Below are 16659 nucleotides of genomic sequence, written 5' to 3'. Positions count from 1 at the left end.
CCGGCAGGGGGATAACTGCTCATAGCCTGTTGAGACGGTTCTCTCTTATTGGAAGCGGTGCCTTGCCAATGAGGATACGTGGTCTGAAAGTGCGTCATCTGCCATACAGCTCTTCTTTGCCTGAAGTTTGGAGCACGTTCTCTGCTGTTCCCCACTGTGGCTGGGAGGCGAGGTGAGCACACTGGATGCTCGTGGATCCTATGCTCGCTCTAGAGACACAGCGTAAGCTTGTTTCGAGTGGTAGATGTGACCCAAAATAAGTAGTGGCACTTTGACCCCTGTTGAGGGACGGGTTAGCTGGGAGCATGGTGCAACACATATCAAGGGCTTGTTACTGGGGCAGGTTGACCGACAAAAGGAGGTACACCTGTCTTGTTTTTCATTTTATTCGTCCTCGGTCCGTCAGTCGGGACATTTATATATCACCTTAGTGAAATCAATTGCCCTTATCTCACTGATCTGAACTCCACTGGAACCCATACCGAAAACCCGCCTAACATGCTCCTTTAGCAGTGGTCTGAAATTAAAAAAAAAAACTTGCCCCGTCGGGAGTAGAATTTGCTAATTTATTCCAAAGCCTTGGCCCCGAGACTGAACGTCTTTTGCCTCCTCTGTTTTTCAGAGTCCTGCAGATGAATAGTAGACCCCCAAAGGTTTCATCCTGCAATATATATTGTGATGCTATTTTTAAGGTATGCAGGAAGAGCCCCATGGATGCATTTGAACATTGTGAAGTGAATTTTAAGCTACATTCTCTACTCTACTGGAAGCCACAGCATGTTCCTGCGAGAACCTTGGACAAGATCACTTTTCTCACGTGCAGAAACAAATCCTTTTTGAGGAACTTGGAGTCTGTTAATACATTTCATTGAAGTGCACCCTCAGGAATGCATAAAGGAGCACACCCCACAAATCCACCTGACATTAAAATAGGATCCCTTGAGAATGGCCTGGACATTGATCAGATATAATGGGCAAGCATTTGACATGATATAACTTCCTGTGTAATGGGTTGTGAGGAGAGATTTCTTATTGGTGTTAGCAGGACTTGCTCCATATTCCCTTGGCTAAGATGAAGCCCGCTGTAGTCCTTCCAGGATGAGATGTCCTCCAACCTTCGTGAATATCCAGTCAAACAACTCCATTTAGCTGTAAACACTATAGGGTGGTCACATGAAAACACATGGTTAAACTTTAAAAAAGAGATGTTCTTGTTAGATTGTTCTTTGCGCCGCCGCTGCGGTACAATCTGTTTTTAGTTATGCTTACCTTCCTTTGTCTTGCAGGTTCTGGAAGGAACGGTTCCATTTTGCCATTTCGTTTCTCAACACAACTCTGCTTTCCCCTATGACCTTTCCTTGCACACTGTCAGTACACACCTTTTTGACTTTGTACGTGGGAGGCACATTTTCTTAGACTTTGAAATAGTAGATGGCCTAGTGGGCAAGGATCACTTCTAGATATTTTTTTTATACACGTCAGTATTTTTTTAACGAGCAAACCATCTAAATCCTAACAAATAATAATGCAAACTGTCTTGATGTCCTTTCAATGTGGTCACACCACAAAAAACCACAGTCGTTCCAGCATTGGACACCGAGAACCTATCCTGCTATTAATGAAGGCTTTCATGATAGGTTACCTTCACGAAGGTTGTGACACTTCACATGTGACTATGCAAACTGTTTACCACATTACACTAGACTTTGTACAAATAACTGTGTACACACTCATGCAAATAAGATGTTTTCCCATATGGTCGTCTGTCCTACATAACTCTTATTCGAATACACCTGCTGTAGGAATGTTTCAGTATGTGAAGACAAATTATGCAGCTTCATACATGAATTTATAGTACCTTGTCAGTTGCTGCAAAAGCTTATCAGCATTTAAGCAATATTTGTTCTTTCTATTTTTAGAAAAGGGGTGATGACTTTGAAACAGTCTCGTTCTGGCTTTCCAACACTTGCCGATTCCTACATTGCTTGAAGCAGTACAGCGGAGAAGAGGTGAGCGATTGTACTGGTAGGATATGGGAATGTTATGCCTGACTTAAAAGCAGTGCCAGGAACCAATAATCATGGGATGAGAAGAGAAGGGGGTCACCCCATTCCTGTTTTAATATGTAACCTGTTTGCATGTTTAAGTACACGAGCCTCATCTCAAATCTTGGTCTGACACCATGAAGTCAATCTGATATCTTTAAGACGGGTGTACTGGCTTTAAGTTCATTTTAGCAATTTTTGAATGTGACGAATTTCAGCTATGCAAGCAAATGTAAGTTTCTTGTAAAATGGACACTAATTTTCAGCAATACTTTTTCATTTAAAAGCATGTGTGGAATACGTACCTAAAACATATCTTTGATACAGGAGATTCCACGTTAAACACGCCCTTAACTCTACAGCTTTTTCATTTCTAAAGTGGATTGTGCAAATTTGCCAGAACCCTCCCGGTGCCTTACTAGTTTCACCCATGGCTATGCCCAGATCTCCTGGAAATAGGTTTCCTGCCCAGGCGGCTCTTTCAGGAGCTGGTCTGGCCCTTACCTTCAGTATAGCAGGCAGCTTTGTGGCAAGGAGGTAAAACCTTGCTGAAATTTGAGTTTGCTAAAAAAATATGCTGTGACTCCATCATCGCCAACAACCACCATCTCTGCCAGGACTCCAATATCAGTCATCACACAACATCTCTGTGGAGACTTCAATATCACCATTCTCACACATCATCTCTGAGGACTTTGCAATCTCCACCTCATTGACCCACTCTGCTATCCCAGCAAAATTCGTGGTCACTTAAACATCTTTATTTGATCTTAACATCACTCTTCACTGTCATCATACACCATACATGTGGGGACTTTAACACCACCATGTCCACACTTCATCTCTGTGGGGACTTTGTCATTACCACACGCCACGCCTACGGGGACTTTAATCCTATTGTCATTATGCAACATAGCATCCCGTGGAGACAAGCATCTCATTGTCACAATATATCATCCCAAAGTAGGGAGCAACATCTTTATAATCATAATATTCTTATGCAGAGGATCTATTTGAGTGGTTATGATGGTGTCCATGGAGTCCATGAAACCTAAATCTAATCCTCAGTTTCCACTCTCTGCCACATAGCATGCTCCTAGGCCAATCCCAATCAAAATGTTTCACTTATTTTTACATTTTTGAAACCCCAAAGCACATTGAATGTGGCTACATCCCAAAATGTATTTTCTTGAAATGAACATGCAATATATCTGTCAGAAAATTATTTTAAAATCATTCAACTGCATTCAGTGACGACCCTCTAATATTCCTAAAGTGACTTCTGTATGTAGAGTATTGTGTAATTAATGTGTGTTTTAATTTGAACATGAAAGGACAGGATTCCAAAACTGAGTAATAATGCAAGTCCCCACGAGTATAGAAACACATGTTCAAGTCCACACAAAGATGGTGCCGTACACGTGAATAAAAAACAATATTTGTGCAAATTTCAAGTAGGATCCTTAAATATAAATGTTTTCTGAATGTGTGGTGTGTGTGTGTGTGTGTGTGTGTGTGTGTGTGCGTGTGTGTAATATTGCCATTACATGAACAAATTACTTACCCTGGTAATGTTCCTTCCAGTGGACGATTCTCCCACAGATTCCTTATCTTAGTTATATATCCATATCCTGCTTTGCAATCTAAAATGTTTTGACAGCAGAGGGAGCTGTGCAGCATCAAGTCTGTCCCTCGACGCTCATCATTCCCGTATTCTGGGCGTGGCTTTGATGATGGTATAAATAGCATGCACTACCCCCACTGCCACAGTTTCCAGTATTTCCATCCTTCTGCACAGCCAACCTGAGGATTAAATAGCCTGCATGAATGCTGAAAGAGTGAAGTATTAAAAAATAGACCCATGGTCATAGGGGCAGGCTGGGAGGGCAAGGAGGAATCTGTGCGAGGAACATCCACCAGAAAGAACATTACCAGGGGTAAATAATTTGTTCTTCTAATGGAGTATGTCCTCCCGTGGATTCCTCATATTAGATGGACTCCCATAGCAGTTTTGTAGATGGATGTGGGATAAGTGGATTTTGTATAATTTTCAGATTTGATATTTTGCAGAACCACTCTTCCAGATCTAGCATCCTGGCCCGACCGAGTGTCCAAGCAGTAATTCTTTGAGAAAATCTGGCATGAGGACCACGTTGCGGCATTGCAAATGTCCTGCACTGGAACACCTCTTTAAAGAGCCAAAGTGGTGGCCACTCCTCTGGTGGAATGGACTCTTAGGTTCTCAGGGACATCTTTTCCCGCTGTAGGTTAGCACTCTACAATTCTTAGGATGATCCAATGCGATAGTTTCTTTGGTCACGGGTTGGCCTAGCCTGCGCCCTGTATAACCAATAGAATAGTTGTCATCTTGTCTGTCATTTGCCCTTTTAGAAATGTAGAAACTAAGAACCTTTTTCGGGTCAAGCTTGTGTAACCTCTCTTCATCCGTAGAAGGACGAGGAGTTGGATAATAAGATGGTAGTTATTTCCTGTGTCAGGTGAAGGAAGGAGGGATGAACCCTCAAAACTACCTTCTCCTTGGAGAATATAGTAAATGGTTGTTTGCATGACAAAGCTTGTAGCTCACTCACTCTGCGAGCAGAAGTGATGGCTACCAAAAAGATAGTTTTTAAGGTTAATAATCTGAGAGGACAAGAATGGAGTGGTTCAAATGGAATTCCAATTAAAAAAGTTATTACTGGGTTCAAAATCCCAGGACGAAACCAGAAAAGGTACCGGTGGGAAATTATTTGTCAGTTGTTTCAGCAATTGTATGACAATTGACACCTTAAAGAGCCTTATTCTGTCATGCGTTTAAAAATGGATAACACCACCAGGTAGCCCTTGACGGCAGCCACCTGCATCCTCAGATGGGCTAGGTGCAGCAAAAAAGAAAGCATTGCAGTTGTATTGCAAGTGAAAGAATCTTTATCTTTAGTTTTACACCAGCTGCAAAACTTGGTCCACCAGCAGCAGTGTATTGCTTTTGTTGCTGGTCTTCTAGCCGAAAGCTACACCTCCATCACATCTTTTGGGAGGTCCCAATCTTTAGATCTTAGCCTCTCAGAAACCAGCGTGAAGGCTTAGAGTTCTGATTCCTGGGTGATGAAGATGGCCTCCCCCTTGTGAGGTCCACACTCTGGGGAAGACAGAAAGGAGGTCATATGGACATATCTGAAAGGTCTGGGTACCACATCCTCCTGGCCCAATCTGGGGGGGGGGGGGGGATCAGGATCATAGATCTCACAAACTTCCAGAACATCCTAAGGACATGAGGAATAATGGGGACTGGTGGGAACGCGTACAGGATTGTAAATGCTCAGTCCACTACGAACGTGTCCCCCAGAGCTCCTCTCTGAGGAAATTCCCTGGCGCAGAACAGGCTGCATTTCCTGTTGATACTGAATGCAAACAGATCTGCTTAAGGGGTTCCCAAAAGGGCAAAGATCTCTAGAATGACTTCGGAGGCAACTTCCACTCGTGGGAGATCATGTTCTAACAGCTCCGAACGTCCACCATCATATTCTCTTCTCCGGCTAGGTGAACATCTGACAGCAAGATCCCATTTTGTAGCACCCAAAAGCACAGCTGCATTACCTCCCTACACAGTGGTAGTGACCCTGCACCTCCTCTTTTGTTGAGGTAATGCATGGCCACTGTGTTGTCCGTCATTATCAGGACGTTCTTCCCCTGTATGGATAGCAAAAAGGCCATCCTACCCAGTCTGGTCGCCATAATCTCTCTAGTCTTGAATCTGATGGGGGCCAAAGTCTGCTGATTGTCAGATTACTCATGCCAGCTCCTCAACCCGTGAGGGACGCATCTGTGACTACAGTTATCTTGGTAAGGGTTGCTAAAAAGGTTGCCCTATCCCATTCTCCCTGTTAGGCAGAATTATATGCAGTACCTTTTGGGAACACTACACACAATTAGGACTACAAGTGACAGTACAATTCCACCTTTGGTACAAGCCTGTACTACACAATTATAGTTTTAGCAGTAGCGGAGCAGCCAGACTTATATCAAGAGTAAGTGAGCAGTACAAATAGTTACACAAAGGACAGCAATTACTATGGTTCAGGCAAACACTGACTCAAGGTTTCTAAGTAAAAGAATATATATTTATTTACTCAACAGTTGTATAACATTTCACTATTGTAAGCAAGTTAAAAATCACAATCATAAATACACCACACCACTTCCCTTAAATTCCAGACAAGTTAAGCTCACAAAAAGAAGTGGTAGCAAAATGGCACTCCAGCAATTTAAAAGGGAGGGAAAGACAAAGTTATTAGAATTTAGGCAAAACCAACAGGTAAGTAAGCAAGGCAACTGAGCAAAGAGACTACAAACTTAAAATCAGATAGAAAAGGCTTAGGGCCAATGTCAATGGTTCAAAAGTCTTTTGCTCAAGATAATAGGTTCAATATAGTTTGCGGTAAAGTTCATGGCACAGATTCCGGACGAGGTTGGTTGGTACAAAAGTTAGTTCAAAGAGAAGAGAAGAGAAGGACAAGCCCAGGGCTGACCGAAACGCACAACCAGATTTGCACAGTACCTTAAAACTGAGAGGGAGCTGTAGCTGAGGCGGACGTTCCTGGTGGTTCCTGCAGGCTCACGGTTCCTGAAGCGACTTTTGGACTGACACGAAGTAGGAAGACTGGAGGGTCCTGCGCCTCCCAGGGAAGAAACCAGAAGCAGAGCAACACCACTAATAAAAGGTGCGATCATTAAAACCCAAGTAGGGTCCGACCTTCCTGGCTATCCGGCCCACTGTAGCTCTGTACAGCAAATTCGACCAGAGGAGGGGTCCTGGCGTGTAGTTTGGGCGAACTGGTTGGTCCCACCAGCTCAAGGGAAGAAGTCTCCTGGAGGATCTTCTCTGTCGTCGGATTTGGAGATTCGGACCTGCAGCAGCGCTTCACCGGGCTGGTCAATCGTTGTAGGGGTCCTCTTCTTCCAGTTCCTCATTGGTTCTTTCGTTCCAGTGGCGACTATGCCTTTCCAGTCCCAGAGACCTGCTTTTTATGCAGTTTTCCCCCATTCATACAGCCTGGCTGTCAATCACACAGCAGGGTGGCTGGCCTGGTAAGGCCAGTCCCCTTAGCCAATCAGACAAGAGTGCGACTTGGGTTACTAAGGCAACCCATGGCAGGGCTCCGAAGATCCCTCCCTCACATCCTGCCCCTCTAGACTATCGGGCGCCTTAAGGAGGGCTTCTGTGCAGAAGCCCCCGAAAAGACAGTGAACAAAGGAATCATGCTCGGTTTGGCGCGCAGAGAAAAACATGAGAAAGACTTAACAAAAAGAAATGGCGACTAAACCCAGCCGGAGACAAAATAAAATGTATTTGGTGAAGCGGGTTTATGTTCGAGGCTACTATAATAGCCTGGAACAATACCACATTTATATAATATAATCGCAGTAGGAAAGTTAGTTAGGGTAGATCCCACTGCCACCAGCCAAGTCTTAAAGTTAAGGTTAAGGGAGCGAAACAAGGCTCCAAGAGGCACAGACAAAAAGGGATAAAAGTTAACCCTTTCCAGTACTCCTGTAAAATGGGGTGTACTGGGTCTGCAGTTTAAAGTGACTATATAAAGTTAATGACAACTGTATCTGTTTCTGGGGGACAGTAGTCCGCCCCAGAAAAATTGAGTAATTGGGAAGTCTCAAAGACAACCCTGTGTCACTGCACTTAAGGTGCTGTGTAACACACACAAAAAGTGGTGTTCTGGAGTAGGTGAGGCTCGAGTGCCCAAGATCACACAAAGTGAAAACACACACAGCAAAACACATGTAAGAGTGGGAAAAAAGGCTCACACTCTTGCCAGGTGAAAAAATTAAACCCTAGAAATCCAGCAAAGCTGCTGAGGGACTCATTAGGTAAGGGGAATCAGCCATTTATTGAGAATTCTCCCTAACACTCCGTGCAGGCCCACCACAGGAGATCCTGGGCAACCTTGCTTGGGACCCGAGAAAGTCAGTCATCCTGCCTGAGAATTGTGACCATTGGGGATCGAGGGCCAAGTGGAGGGACCTCATCCTTAGTCAGAAAGTCGAATGCCGGTAGATGTTGGTCATTATGAAATCTCGTTACCATCTGCAAGATATGTTGAGACCTCAACTCAGCAGGTGAAGCCTTGCCTTAGGAAGAGCCCATGATTGCTCCAATTAATTGCAGCTTTTGAAAAGGTGTCACCTGGGCTTCTTGAAGTTGAGGGAGAAGTACAGTTTGTGGAGAGAGTGGCAAGTGCTGTTGAGATTTCCAGAGCCTGTTCATGAGAACAAGCTCCGTTCAGCCAATCATCTATGTGAGGAATGATGTGTATCCGTCCCCTCCTTAGATCCGCTGCCACCACAGCCATCAACTTGGTGAAGATTCTCAGGCAGAGGTGAGTACACGAAATTGATAGTGAGGTCTGCCAGTGGCGAACCTCAGGTACTTTCTGTGCTTGACATGTATGGGCACATGCAAGTAATCTTCGTGAAGATCGAATGACACCATCCAATCCTGGAGCTGGAGAACCTGGAAGAGTGACAATCTTGAATCTGTCCTTACTGAGGAACTTGTTCAAGCGTCGCCGGACCAAAATGGGTTGCATTCCTCTGTCTTTTTTGGAACCAGAAAATAGGTGGAGTATAAACCCTGGTATTGTTTTGCTATAGGTAACCTTTCCAGGGCAACTTTCTCCAACAGGTAAAGAATCTACTGTAGAAGGAGCTGATCTGGTTCCCGAAGAGATTGCTTACACATGGGACAGTCGGGGGTAGGTCTTTGTAAGACAGCACCCTTGGGCCACTATCTGTAGTACCCACGCATCTGATATGATATGGCATTTAAACGTGCATGTACACAAGTGATCTGAAGCAATTAAATGCCATTCTTGCAGATGCTGGGTCAACCTGCCTCCTAGCGGGGTCCTGCGAGCAAAGTTCTAAGAGGTTTTGGCCTGTGGCAGAGGGCAGTGAGGAGGTGGCTACATGGGCAGTTATTCCCCTATGGCCCATGATAACCCTTTGTGTCCTCTCTGGGTAGCTTGATCTCTTCCCTATGGCCAAAGGAGGAGTAGTAGCAAAAGGAATGCCTCCTCCAAGCCTGCATAGGTTTGTGTTATTGCGGCTAATGAATGGCTGCCCCCAAGTATTTTGCTGCAGCATTGGTAGCCTGTAGCTTTTCTAGGCTGCCGTCCACCTTTGGTCCAAAAAGGTTGGACCAATCGAAGGGTATGTCCAGGAGCCTTGATTGGACGTCGGGGGCAAACCCAGACTTGCGTAACCACGCAAATCTCCTGATGACTGCACTCAAGCCCGTACACCGGCCGACACAGTCTCCATCACCAAGGGCTGACTGAAGGGACTGGCACGTAGCCTCCTTACCATCATTGATGAGATTATTGATGCCTTCTCCTATCGCCCCTTCGGGAATGTTTTCTGCAGCCTGAGAAATGACATTTCATTATGTTTAAGTGTGTTTCGCCAGAACACAAGATGCATTGATGGCTTTTAGTGCCATGCTCCCAGCAGAGAATTCCCTCATTGCCAGTGCATTGTATTTCTTATTGTCCTTATCCGGAGGGATGGTTAGATAAGCTGCTGCCTTTGAGGTAGAAGCAGTTGCCTGCACCACCAAACTCTCTGGCGAACGGTGCCTGGAAAGGACGTCTGGGTCAACAGAAGGTGGTCTATACTTCTTCACCAACTCCTTATTCACAGCAGGAGTGGCATCAGGCTTTTGTCTGTTTTCTAGGATGGGCTTTCTTAGTGCTGTACGGAAGGGCAGCACAGGCTCCTTGGGATGGTCCCTATCTCAAATGTCTGTAAGGTCCTCCTGGGTAATGTCCTTAACAGGACGTCCCCAACCCCAATCACCCTATTCATGACCGCTCTTTAGGCCACATTTGGGTAAGAGTGTATGTCCGAAGTGTCAAATTCAACCTCGGGGGCGGGGGGGGGTGTATCCAGACCACTGGCTTCTTTTAGACAAGTGGCTAGGCCTTCAAGCGGGGATTGATCCGTTACCAACACTCCTGGAACTTTGGGAGTTCCTAAGCATTCATACTCGAAGGGTACAAGTCATCTTCCTCATCTTCGTCAAAGATGGACCCAAAGGATCTGAAGAAATCTGTCTTAGATTTGGGTTCAAAACTTGAGTCTCTGAGGTCGATGTCGGAGGGCCCTTCGACTCCTTTGAGGAGGAAGCCACAGAAGCTTTTTGCTTCGATGAAGTCTCTGTGGTGAACACTGTACAAGACACCATCCCTGTGGTCTTCATACTCAGGCTTTTGGGCGAGCGGGTCGGAGCCTTGCTGGATTCCCTGCCAGTCTTGGAAGATGCGCTGGGTTCAAAAGCCTTTTTTCGTCTCTTAATAGTGAACAGGAGGAGCTGCCTTAAAAAAAAAATCTTTTCTATAAAATCAGGGAAACTTACTTTGCGCTTGTCGGGCGAGGAGTCAGAGGATGAGAAACAATGGCGTAGAATGACGGGAATCGCTCCTGGATCTTGACAGTTTAGAATGTCGATAATTTTGTTGGGCCTTTCTGGAGACTGCGGTCGAGCTTCTACTTTTGCAAGATTTTCTCTTTGAATGTGTGGAAGACCGACTTTGAAACCGACCAACAGGGTGAGCTTCGATCTTCTCTCCTTCAATGCCTTGCTGGTCATCGATTGGCAGGAGACACACTCCTTGACTTTGTGTTCTTCACCAAGGCACCAGAGGCACATCCTTTGAGGATCAGTGATTGATGCCTTCGGATCACAGTCCACGCACCTCTTGAAGCCTGTCTTTGGCCTACACAACGTGAATATTTCTTAAAAAAGGTAGACATTGGTTGAGAGATTCGCTGAGGCGAGTCGCACCATTCCGAGAGTGTGCTGTGCATGTGGAAATACAGAACTGCAGCAACTGGCGCAGTGTGTGCTATTTATACTATCATTGATGTCCCGTTTGGACGCAGGAATGGTAATCGTCGAGGGACATCAACTTGATGCCGCACCGTGCACCCTGCTGTCAAAACATTTCCAAGACTGCAAAGCAGGCTCTGGATATATCGAAGATGAGGAATCTGTGGGAGGACATAATCCATTAGAAGGGACACTTCTAGTTGACACTTTCAGAGTGATTATACTATTGGAACATCTCCGCTTAGATGTTTGGTAATTAACAGATGAGGCAGTCTCTCCTATTAGTTTCCATGAGCATGAAGGGTTACCCAAATTTGAGCCAAAGTACATTAAATCACTTAAGAATATGGTCATATAAGGATCTATTATTAAGTAGGTGCTATTTTCTGTATGCAAAATAATCACAAATATCTATTTTAGATGGTCCTTTAAAGCATGTAAACGGCTTAAGACCAACTTTAAATCCATATCTCAGTAGATGGTGTAGAGTGGTTGTCCTTAATAATCAGACCGTGATGGCTTATTGAAGGCATGAAGCACGTTTTTAATGTTGTGCATACTGTCTGTTTTACATGTTTTTTCTGATATGAAGGAGCTGTAATTGAATGTGGTTTGTTTTCATTGCCCCCATAATTACAGGGATTTATGAAGCACAACACACCTCGTCAGAATGAACATTGCCTCACAAATTTTGATCTTGCCGAATATAGGCAGGTGCTCAGCGATCTGGCCATTCAGAACTATCAACAGCTGGTCCGAGCGCTTGAGAGCATCCTCCAGCCAATGATAGGTATGTCAAAGGAAAGATCATGGTAAGTAGAATGCTGGTGCTTGTCTCCAGGAGAAGATCTAGTCTGAAGACTACATCTTTGCAGCATCTGGCTTCCTGCTAAATAGATAGTGATCCGATTGGTTTGTATATATTCCCTCAATAATCCTGCTTTCTTCCCAGTCTTTTGCTGTGCTTCCATCACATATTCCTCTTAATGTTGAGTTTCCTCGTCCAGTTTTAAACATGCAACTTTTAAATTGTGTGCCTCGGTTGTAGGATTGTAAACTGTACTCTGAGGGGGAGGGGGTAAAAAGTGTTTTGGAAAGATCTTACACTGGCAGAGCCATATTGTTTAAGATCATGCTAAGTGAAGTGCTCCCTTTAGTTCCACACCATTGGGGCACTTTTAAAATTTTCTTTTATTAAGTTAATTTGGTTAAAAGTAAAAATCTTTTGCACTATAAAACAAACAAGCAATTAGGTAAAAGAAAAGTAAAATATGCATCAACATATAAAACAAGTAAAAATGGTTATTAAACATTTCCTACTAGGTATGTACATCAATAAATCTCAAATTCATTATCCATACTAAAAAATTGACAATACATGGATTCATTTTGAAAGAAGAACAAGATCAGCCAAGTCATCATGTCCTAAGTGCAGCATCAAATAATACCAAGGCTGCTCTCCATACATAATAGGCTGCAGTCACATTCACCATTCACATTCACCGGTGGTTCTGCTCCAAAGATCGTACTCAAGAATTGATCAGATTGTATACTGTCCTAGCCCTTCTAATTAAGTCTCAACACTGGGCACAATATCAATATGTGGCGGCTAGTTTCGATTTCCAGATTACATAATCGACATAATCTTTAATTAGATGCTGTACCATTTGAGGCCCCAAGATATCGTTGGTATGGAGAATATTAAAACGAAGATAGCTTCTCGCAATACCCTGAATGCAATATTCTGCATACCTCTTCCTACTTTGAAGAGTAACCAAATTTGCACAGAAGTTCTAATACCCTCTTTTGTTTTTTTATTATAATGTGCACATTTGGGAGAGAAGGGGCACTGTCCAGGAGTAAACCAATCTCATTTAAATGGGCAAGTGTAGTGTTTTGCAAATCTGACAAAGCAATTCTGTACACGATCAGCAATATGGAAGAGAAATCAAACCTAACAAGGTGTCCCTCTTGATTCCCGATTGGCAGAGAGCTTCAGGTACAATTTGGTGTGCTGGAGAGACCATACGTATCTGATGGATTGTAACCCAAGCTCAAGTCGTAGTGTTGCCACATGCACAGCCTTGGGCACGCCAAGTATAGAGCGCATCAATTCACCCGCGACTATGTCCAGCCAGCTAGCGTGTGAGGTGCGATAATGCCTCAAGTCCATATAATAAACCAGGCATAATGCTTTTACTATATTTAGTGAAGAGACCTTGAATGTGGAAACCTCCCTTATTGGCAATACATTTTTTAATCGTAATCCATTCCCTCATAACTCGTGGCATGATATATTCACCATAATATGGGAGTGGGTGGAGATTTTATTGGATAGCCGCAGTAGATGTAACTATCTACTATGTGCAATGTTACATTAGCCAATTTGCAATGAAAAGGTTGCCCCTTGACCTATCCCCAGAATCAAAATTTTAAACTTTGCAGCGTTTATTTTCACATTATTTGCAAAATTGCAAAGTCATTAAGGGCATTCATGGAATGTTGAAGCACAATGGGGGTAAGGTCAAAGAGCACTGTATCGTCTGCATACGTCGGCCACATAAGACTGCCTACCAAGCCTGGGCGGCTTATTTTCGACAACAACGTAGTGCCTCCTCCATATCAGAGACATAGATGTTAAACAGCAGGGGTGACCACATGCACCCCTGCTTAAATCCTTGATTTCTTTTAATGGGTCGGGTAATGCCTCAGTCTTGGCTTATCCTGACTTTGTAACTTAAGAAGATGCAGCAGTCAAAAATCCAGGCCCCACCTTCCAAATTTACTCCACAAGATAAGGTTGGAGACAGTCGAAAGCCTTGGAGTAATCTATGAAACCTAGATATTTACAATTGGGCCATTGCGATATTTCCTCATCTACACAGTGTAAAGCACAGAAGTTATGTGCCATGCTGTGACCGCACCTGAATCCTGTTTGGTAATTCTTCAGCAGCCTTTTGTCTGCCACCCATTGGTTCAATTTCTTTAATAAACTATTAGGTATGCGCCCTAACACTAATATTTTGTCAAAGAGTTCCTTCAAAGGGATAGCCTAAAACTGAGGATTAGCTTTGATCACAATTTTTGCTATTCATGTCGGTGCCTGGAGCAAGTGATGCCTTTACTTTAGCAATAACCTCTAGAATACATTCAGTATCAAAACATTCCATGGATATGTCGGATACCTTGGTATTTACAAGGCTAGAGGTATCTGTCATGTTCAAAGTAGAGCTCGATGATGGGGGCAAACCAGGCCGATTCGGGGATATGGTTGCATTCCAACAAAGAAGCCCCCACCAGGAAGCTTCCAACTGGCATTTATCAAGCTCTTGTGGTGTTTAATCCAATTTTTATAATGGGTGGAGAGCAAAACCAATTGGGACCCCCTAGCCGCTCTTGGCGTGGAGCAGCAGCTTTTAACACCTGCAACTGCCTTGCGATAGGCCTTCATTCTCAGATGGATGGCCCGGTCGAATACCCCCAAATTCGCCTTAGGATGGTAAATTCGAGATTGATATTGATAGAGATTGTCTATTTGCAAGCCCATCCATTATGGTGCCAAGGTCCCACTGGTTATCTACCAGTAAGGCAATGGATCGTAGTCACTCACAGATAGAGTACGATATTTTACATTAGAATTGGACCATCGGATCTGATTGCCCTGGACATTCGCTTCTGTGACAATTCTTGAACGGTGATACCCCAAAGGTTCAAAAACTGTATCCAGTTTAAAGGGGCATGATCACTAATAGTTGTAAAAGCAATATGTAAGGGGCTCTACCATCCTCGCTGAGTGGCCTCAACACACAATCCATGCAAGTGGCCACCTTTCGATTTGTCGATGTCTTGGCCAGTTGTGTGTCCCCTTTTCCGTTTGCATTAAGAACTTCAAATTGTGCCCTTCTAGTAGTGATGACCACACATGCTCAAATATATCTCGGTGACTAAGGGATTGTGTCTGTGCCTACAAGAGGATGGGTAGCAGTTGGCACCCATCGGTTCAATTTCTTTAATAAAAGTGAGGAGAATATTTTGGCACTCAAATCTTACATCGCCAGCAGGTGATAGTTGGAGGGATCCATCCTTTCCCCTTTTTTAAATACGTACCCAGAACCAAAATAGATTACCTCCGACTATTAGGTGTGAGCCCTAACACTAATATCCTGTCAAAGAGTTCCTTCAAAAGGATAGCTTAAAACAGAGGATTAGCTTTGATCACGTTTGCTATTCTTGTCGGAGCCTGGAGCACGCGAGGCAAAGACTATACTTTGAAGTCGCGAGCGATTATCACCTTTTTCCCAGCCATTGGTGCCACCACTGATGCAACAAGTTTTCAATAACTTGCTGTACAGTGTGTGAGAAACCAGAAGGGGTCTCACCCACTAGTCCCTGAGGATCTGTCATCCAGGTGGCCAGGACACGGCCATCGCATCTGGATCCAGTTCCTGGGCGTGGACCAGTGCGGGAGGATCACCTAGGTGAGGAGTCTTCGGGGAGTGTGACCGCCCCCCCCCCTTTTACAACACAAATCCATTCACACGGACTGCTCGCTATGGGTGCAAACAGACTAACACCCGAGCAGTATACCCGACGTGTCCCACTAATGATAATGATGTGTTATTTATATAGCGCCTTTATCCAAAGCGCTTTACAGAGCACATATTTACATACAGTATCACTCAACCGAAATTGGTACTCATTTATCGACCTCGGAAGGATGAAAGGCTGAGTTGGCCTTGCCGGGATTTGAACCTGCAACCAAATTTCCACTACACCCAGAATGCATTTCAAATAGTCCAAGATATTACTTTTTTTGAAAGCATTACATGCATGTAAACTGGACCATGGGACCTGGAAAAGCTTTCACGGCAACATCAGGTTAGGCTTCCATTTCCCCCTTGTACAAGCACTAATAGTATTTACAGGCCTGTCACCACCCTTTGCTGTGCTAGGCGATTTTCGCCCTCGTTGGAGGCTCTTGCCTTTGGCTGAGGAATACTATCTAGATTGGTGCTTACCTTCCACACAACTCTGATGCAGTCTCCAAAGCTTCATTAAAGCCCTCTATTCATGTTTAAAGTTTAGCATCAACCAGTGCTTGCACTAGAGTACTATGTGGAATACATTTGGTGGCCACATGGGTGTGTTGCGTGATGGGTTATACAATGAAACTCAAACTTCAAAGATGTCTTAAAAAATTGTTGTCGGGAGTGGGTCGGTTTCCTAAAACCTTTAGCATGTTGTTCGTGTGTATGTGTTTATCTCCTTTCTTTCTTGCTTACTTTCCAGTCTCTGCCATGGTCAGGTTTTGGGTTTCTAGTATTGTTACAAACAATACTACAGTTTGCTTGGGTGGTTTCACTTTCTTAGGCTTTGTTGTTCAATCTGGAGTTTTAGTGCATCTCCCAGAATGTAACATTCCCCTTAGTTTAATTTTTTGGGTTGTTTCTGGCTTTGAATACAGGCTCCCAGAAGGCTTGTCGCTGTAACACTTTGGGACTAGACTCTTTCCAAGAATGCAGTATTTCAAACACTTGTCAGGTGCTTGATTCTCTCAGAGTTAAGTCTTGCATTGTTGTCTGTCTTATTTTCGTGATTCTCTAAGACTGTGCTTTGTCTTCCATAATTCAGCGTCCCAATCACGTTTTTACCTTTTCATACTGGACTCTTTGTCAGAGCTCTGTATTTCCTTGTCATTCTCTTCATTCATTA

The 16659-nt window shown here is 44.0% G+C and overlaps 1 protein-coding gene across 1 annotated transcript in view; it reads left to right on the top strand.

The window, feature by feature from the left end:
* MYO5A (myosin VA) overlaps positions 1-16659 on the top strand; it is a 937291-nt gene that overhangs the window by 881850 nt on the left and 38782 nt on the right. Inside the window, exons 37-38 of the mRNA XM_069624847.1 lie at positions 1920-2009; positions 11587-11737. Of these exons, the coding sequence (XP_069480948.1) occupies positions 1920-2009; positions 11587-11737 (241 nt within the window). The remainder of the gene's footprint in view (positions 1-1919; positions 2010-11586; positions 11738-16659) is intronic.

This window comes from Ambystoma mexicanum, chromosome 11, assembly GCF_040938575.1.
Source record: "Ambystoma mexicanum isolate Mex_15411 chromosome 11, UKY_AmexF1_1, whole genome shotgun sequence".
NCBI lineage: Eukaryota > Metazoa > Chordata > Amphibia > Caudata > Ambystomatidae > Ambystoma > Ambystoma mexicanum.
Note: the sequence above shows the minus strand (reverse complement) of the source record. Positions and strands in the feature narration are given on the sequence as shown.